The 6,833-nt window shown below is 40.5% G+C and overlaps 1 protein-coding gene across 3 annotated transcripts in view; it reads left to right on the forward strand.

Annotated features, from left to right (window-relative positions):
• Positions 1–16: 16 nt before the first annotated feature.
• The window catches only part of ARID4B (AT-rich interaction domain 4B), a 173,299-nt gene continuing 166,482 nt past the window's right edge, over positions 17–6,833 (forward strand). For all 3 annotated transcript variants that reach the window (XM_045297860.1, XM_045297862.1, XM_045297861.1), the window contains exons 1-2: positions 17–225; positions 1,120–1,177. In XM_045297860.1, coding sequence (XP_045153795.1) covers positions 1,172–1,177 — 6 coding nt within the window. In that variant the 5' untranslated portion in view covers positions 17–225; positions 1,120–1,171. The remainder of the gene's footprint in view (positions 226–1,119; positions 1,178–6,833) is intronic.

The following is a 6,833-nucleotide window of genomic DNA, read 5'->3' on the forward strand; positions in this document are numbered from 1 at the left end:
CGCAGCGAGGGAGCCCGAGCGGCCGCCAAACAAAGGTACCAGTCGCCGCCGCGGGAGGAGGAGGAGTCGGAGCCTCAGTCAGAGTCTCTGCCTCTGCAGACGCTGGACCCGCCGCCCGTCTTCCCCCCGCATCTCTCCAGGGCCTCCTGCTTCGGGGGCGCGGGGGGCGAGGAGCGAAGGGGATTCTGGACGTGCCAGGGTCAGATCTCGCCTCTTAAGAGAAAGGTAGGGACATGTTGAGGGCTTTTGCGGTCTGGTAAGAGAGCCCTTTTGGGAGTCCCTGGGCCCAGTCGCGGGGAGAGAGGAGGTTTTCTGCTCCCGTAAAGATTCACGGCTTCGGAAAGCCCGTGCCGGGTCGGCTGGGGTCGGAGTGGACTCCATGGCGGGTGGGGAGCAGTCGAGGTGCAGGGTTCTGGAAGATCGCGGAGGCCGACTCAGCGGGCGGCGGTGTTCTGGGCCCCTTCTTTCCGGGAGCCGCCGCCCCCCACCCCGCAGTTGCCGTGTCCGAATTGCCCCTGGCCGAGCGGCCGCAGACTCAGCGGTTTGGGGGGCCCTTGGGCCGCTGTGGGGGGCCTAACCGGACCGGGAGGGGCCCCCCGGGGGGGGGGCTCCGGCCGAGCCCTCAGTTATCGCGCGGCCTCTCTCTGCCCCGCGCTGCGCGCAGTCGAGCCGACGGGAATCTTGCTGCCGCTTCGTAGGCCCCCGTCAGGGAGCGGGACGTGGACCGCGGCCCCGCGAGGGTGGGTGCTGCCCGGGCCCCTCTCGGGCTGCTCCCCCGGACCGACCGCGGTTCCTCTCGGACTCGAGGGTGGCGCAGCCCTTCAGGGCGAGGAGCCGCTCGGTGGGGCGAGGAGGCGCCCCTGGGAGGGCGAGCGACTGGGTTCCGAACTACGGGCGTCTAGTGAGTTTCTTCTCTGACAGAAATGGCGTCATCGTCGGGGCCGAGAAACTCCGTCGGGTCCCGACAATGGGGACGGGAAGCTACGGTGTCGCCGTGTAGGTGGCTGGCAGGCCTCTCAGTGATGGCGGGGCCGGGAGGAGCCCCGACTGGGCGTTCAGTGGCTCGGGGACTGAGCGGGGTGCCGTGGTGCTGACCGGGGTCTTTTGTTTCCCCACCAGGTGCAGGTGAATCTGGTGTGTTTGGGGAGGGGAGCTCGGCCCCGAAATCAGAATGAAGGTAAGAGATTGCCTTCAGACAAGGAACCTCTGGGGCAGAGAACTCAGGAAGTGTGGGTGATTGACGGAGGACGTGGTGTCGGGCTTTCGAGTTTGGCCCAGGAAGGTGTATTTCACGGGTGGGGTTCCAAACCTCACAGCAGGAGACCATGGGGTTCCGCAGGTGTGTGGATGGCAGCATCTCCGAGGCTTTGCTGCTTCCTGGACACTCAGCTGAGCCCCACTCATTGAATGTGATTTTCCCACGTAGAAGGTCTCCTTTTGAAAGCACAGAAGATAGGGATAAGTACCAATTAGAATATATTAAAAGGTACAACTGAAAAAGCATATCAACTAATGCCACTCCAGAAACTGAACTTCATTGTGGTTTTCTCAGTTGCAATGATGAAAGGAACTCATTTGTTCTGTGAACAGTACTGAGTTTTTAGCAGAAAACGTGTTTTATTTGGTTAGTCACAGAAATAATCTTAATTAAAAGATTTTTAAGGGGATTTGGTGATCTTTACACAGTTCAGAGATTGCAGTTGTTTGTTGTATTTCTAGGAACTGACAGCTATGTGGTTTATTTTCCTTTATTGATTTCATTTGGTGTGTAAATTGTCAGATACAAGCGTGCTTTGTGATGTGTGGAAAATCGATGGCTAACTTTCTCTTAAATGTAAATATGTTAATTGAATGGAAGATAGTATCTAAAAAGTTCAGTTTGTGTAATTGATGGAAGAAATAATAACAAAAGCATAGGTTGTTGTTTTCCACTTCGTAGAATATGTAACTGACTGCTGGCTGATTTTTTTCTTTTTAAGTATACTCGAATGAAAAAGGCTTCGATGTCTGATTTGTCTAGATTCAACTGGTGGAACTTTGAGACTAGCAGATGTTTTCTCACACAGTACAAATTGAGAAATGCTAGTGATATTAAAAGTAAAGAATTAATAGAATTGAGAAATACTGTTCACAAATATAGAAGTGGAATACATAATATGTTAAAGTCCGTAAATGTCTTCTACTTCTAAGTATTCCCTTTGAACTGATTTTTAAAAATGAACTTTCTCATCAAAATTAAGATTGGTGGGGCAATGAATGTACAAATGCGCTTTACACAATTGATGTGTGTATGGATTGTGATGAGTTGTATGAGCCCCTAATAAAATGATTAAAAGAAAAAAAAATTAAGACTGGTGTTACAGTACTTCATCTGGATTAAAATTTGTAATGCTTGTGTTTATGGGAAAAATTGAGTTCTGTTGAGCTCCTATTTCACCCTTATTTAAGGGTAAATAAAACAGACAAGCCAGTGATGTTTGGGACATGTTTCTCTTTTGTTAGTCAGGTATTGGCTCCAATTCCTATGACATCGAAAAGGATGAAAAGTGAATTTATTAAGAAAACTGTATATATCTATCTTGGTGTTGAATAAGAATTTCTTAAGAAAACCATAAAATTCAAAAGAACATGTGCTATTTCAGAAGCTGAAAAATGCATGGTTTAGTTGGGAATACTTATAATCTGCTTTGGTTGCCAATGCAGTATCTGTAAATGTTAAAAATATATATAAGTTGTAGGTATTTTGGGTTTATTTTTTTTTAAAAACAACCTGTTTTAAAAAAGAATGAAAGTGTGTTAAAAACTTTAGCCATAAGAGTTTCATGGTATTAGGCAAATAAATGCAAATATTTTGGTAGCATTTTTTAGAACTGGTAATTTTTAGGGCTCAACATTTCTATTCTTCCTTAAAAATACTAGTGATATTAAAAGTAAAGAATTCTGATTTTGTACAAATAGGACTTGTTATTGTAAGTATAACAAGTGCAGACAATGCGTAACCCATTAAGCTACCCGCGTGTACACATACACAGGGTATACATATACACAGTGTATGTGGGGTTAGTATGCGTCCAAGTTGACTCGACAGCTGTGAATTAGGGTTTGCTTGTTTTCAGAGAAAAATGATAACTCAAGCCTATTTCTTACAACTTAATTTCTGGGTATTAAAAGGTAAAAGGCTGCCCAAAATTACAGTTAAAAAAGTAGTGTTGATTATAATGTGCTTAAATATTCTTTTTATATGTCTGTGTTCCCAGTTTCTACATTATAATGATTATGTATGCATTAGAAAGAAACTTTATTAAATGACTGAGTTTTGAGGCAATTGAAAAAATAGTAACAATATTTGTTTTGAATACCTAACAAAAACATGTGTCATTTAAAATATTTTGTTTCTTATAGTACTTTAAGAATTTTACTTAGTCTCTTGATCTTGATATTTTCGTAGTGTACTTTGAGAAATGTGACTTGTAAAAATACCAATTTATGCTTTAACATAGATCATGGTATTTGTGTTGTGTTGGGTTTATTTTTCACACTTAAGTTAGAATCGTTAATACCACTGATAGTACATTATCAGGGATTGTAGATCATTAAAGCTATTATCAGGAATTGTAGATCATTGAAGCTTTATAAATAATTCGGAGACAATTTACGTCAAATTTATTTGCTACTCATTTCTTGCTTGCATAAAGTTCTTATTATCAGCACCTCTTGTCACATTGTAAGAGCTGTAGCCTTGCTATCATAGTTTTGAAGTCTCAGACACCCAAAGAGGCAGTTCTCCCCTATCCTATAGGGTTGCTATGTTCTGTGACTGACTCAATGGCAGTGTGAGAGAGATTATATTGTAGTACATTTTCAATTGAGATGACCTATACGGACTAGGTATAGCATTTTTGGGGATGAGGATGATTGTACTTAAAATGTGGTAGCTTGCCTTTTCAGAAAATACTATCATTCATCACATAAAATTGATGGATTGATTACAAATACCTCTTTTTAATATCCTCCTCTTGCTGCTTTTCCTTTCTTCTTATCTTTTCATTTTCTCTTTTATCCTCCCAATGTAATATTAAGGTGAGAATACGCTATCAGACCTGCTTTCATGGAGCTCACAATGTAGTAGAAAAGGCCAAATAGTGCATATCATGTAGAGTTATAAGAGTACATATTACAGCGCCTGATGATTATTATTAGTGTGAGTGGGAGGACAGAAGCAGACGTCTGAATCAAACCGGGTTCATAGAGTTGACTTTTAAGTTGAGAGTTAAAGCTTTGGCTTGGTAAGAGTTTAAGACAGAGGGAACAGCACATTGGAAAGCAAGAAGGTAAAACAAGGTAATATATCTGGAAACTATAAATAATTCACTGTGGCTGGATTAAATTAAAGTATGAAGTTTGGTTTGGGAATGAGGAGGTTAATGATACCAAACAAAGCTAAGTGAAGGAATTGAAATTTTTTTGAAAGCCACACTGAAAATTCTTTTAAAAGGGATAAAGATGTTGGATTCGCATTGTAGGAAGATCATTTTGGGAATAGCGTTGTAGTGAATACATTAAAAATGAGTCCTGAATGGAAAGTTTGATATGCCAGGTAAGAAGTGAATAAGGGTCTGAGCCAGTGCAGTGGGAGTGGAACAGAGAGGCTAGATCTGAAATATTTTGAATAGTGGTTCTTTTTATTTTTTTTGCTTCCCTCAAGCCTCTTCTGGCTTCCCCCTAGTGGTTCTCAACCCGTGGGTCACAACCCCTTTGGGGGGTTGAACGACCCTTTCACGGGGTTCGCCCATTTCATAACAGTAGCAAAATCACAGTTATGAAATAGCAATGAAAATGATTTTATGATTGGGTGGTCACCACAATATGAGAAACTGTATTAAAGGGCCTCAGCATTAGGGAGGTTGAGAACCACTGATTTAGAAAATAAACCGGTAATTCATGATCCAGTAACTCACTCTGGGTTTGTCTGGAGGAGGATGGAGGTCTATCTTGGGGAATCACATAGTTGTTACTGATTGATGTTGAATCGATTCTGACTCATGGTGGCAAGGGTAGAACTGTACTACTCCATAGGGTTTTTGAGGTTAATTTTTTTTTTTTATTATTTAAATCCATACACACATCAATTGTGTAAAGTGCATTTGTATATTCATTGCCCGAGGTTAACTTTTCACAAGTAAATTGCCAGGCCTTCCTTCTGAGGCACCTGGCTGGACTCAAACCTCCAATCTTTTCGTTATGATTATTATATCACCCAGGGACTTCAAACATGAATAGGGTTTTGGATATTTAAGGGACTAGTGGGAGGTCTGCACCCAAGTGAAACTACTAATTAAGATATAAAATTAAGAGCAGGTAAGATGAAGAGAAGGCAGGGACTTGTTTGGATAATCCAGTCTGGACAGTAACTTTTAGGTAGTTTATACTTTTAACTATAATATTTGAAGAAACGAATGTATAAGTGTGCTTCACACAATTGATGTATGTGTGGATTGTGATAAGAGTTGTATGAGCCCCAATAAAATGATTAAAACAAAACAAAACAAAGTATTTGAAGAGATTTGAGTCTACGATAGGGAAAATATATTTTGTGCTATAAATTTTCAGTCTTTTTGATGAAAGGATAATTTTGTGGAATATTATTTTCTGCCCAAATTGCTAATACTTTAATTATTATAATTTTTTGATTATGAAAGATTAGTATATCTTTAATGAAGTATTTTCTAACTCAGTAAATTAAATCATTAAACAAATACTGTATGCTTTTCATGTGCCTTGGTATTCAGGATACAGTGGTGCACAAAGCAATATCGCTTAACTTCATGTAGTGTAAGGTGGAGATACTATGGGGGAGGAGAAGGAAGCCATGTAGTGAGTGACATGTGCTATGAAGAGAAATAAAGCAGAATTGGGATAAGAGGTTAGAGTGAGAGGATGTAACTAGATTAGATGATAATGGCTTTCTAGAGGAGTTGACATTTCAGCATAAATTTGAAACAGTGATTTAGTGAGCTACTCTAGCTGTAGAGGGCAGCAGCAAGCATCTAGTTCAAAGGCCCTGGTATAAAATGTGTTTCACATATTTGAAATTTGCATTCTTTTAAAGTAATGTATTTTTGTAGAGACTATGTATAGCAGGAATAAACAAGTTGAACATATACTGTTCAGTGAGTGATTACATTCTTTGAGTTGTGCTAACTATTCTCATTCTTCTTTTTTGGGTTGCTCCTCTCTGTCATTGTCACTTTAGTTCCATATAGATATATCTTAAAAAGCATAATGTCCAAGGAAGGCGTTCTTCACTAGTTAAATTAAACTTTTATTTTGGTTTTAAAAGATGTTAGAGGTTATTTTTGTTTAAAGTTTAAATATTAGCTGGACAGTAGTTTCAGGGTTTCACTCAACCTTCATGGCTTCCAAAAATCTGGAGTCCATGAGAATTTAAAATTCCCATCTATAATTGTCCTCTTTTGATCAGGATTCTTCTATAGAATATTTGATCAAATTGTTTAGTAAGGTAGTTGAGCGCCATCCAATTCTAGCCTTAAGGCCCGGAGGTAGGTGCTCATTGAAACGGTTATTCACACATTTCATTTCTATTCCTGACTCCTCAACTTCCTTTGTTACTGAAGAGACCAGTTGTTGTGCCTTAGATGGGTACTTGCAAGCTTTTTTTTTTTTTGACAGTGTTTTTTTATTATTATTAATCATTTTATTGGGATCTTTGAATCTTACAACAATCCATCATTCAATAGTGTTAAGCACACTTGTATGTATGTTTCCATCAACATTTCCAAAACACTTTCTACTTGAGCATCAGTTTCTCTTTT

The sequence above is a fragment of the Echinops telfairi genome, unplaced genomic scaffold, assembly GCF_000313985.2.
Source record: "Echinops telfairi isolate 266 unplaced genomic scaffold, ASM31398v2 ScPeMD7_7424;HRSCAF=8462, whole genome shotgun sequence".
Classification (NCBI taxonomy): domain Eukaryota; kingdom Metazoa; phylum Chordata; class Mammalia; order Afrosoricida; family Tenrecidae; genus Echinops; species Echinops telfairi.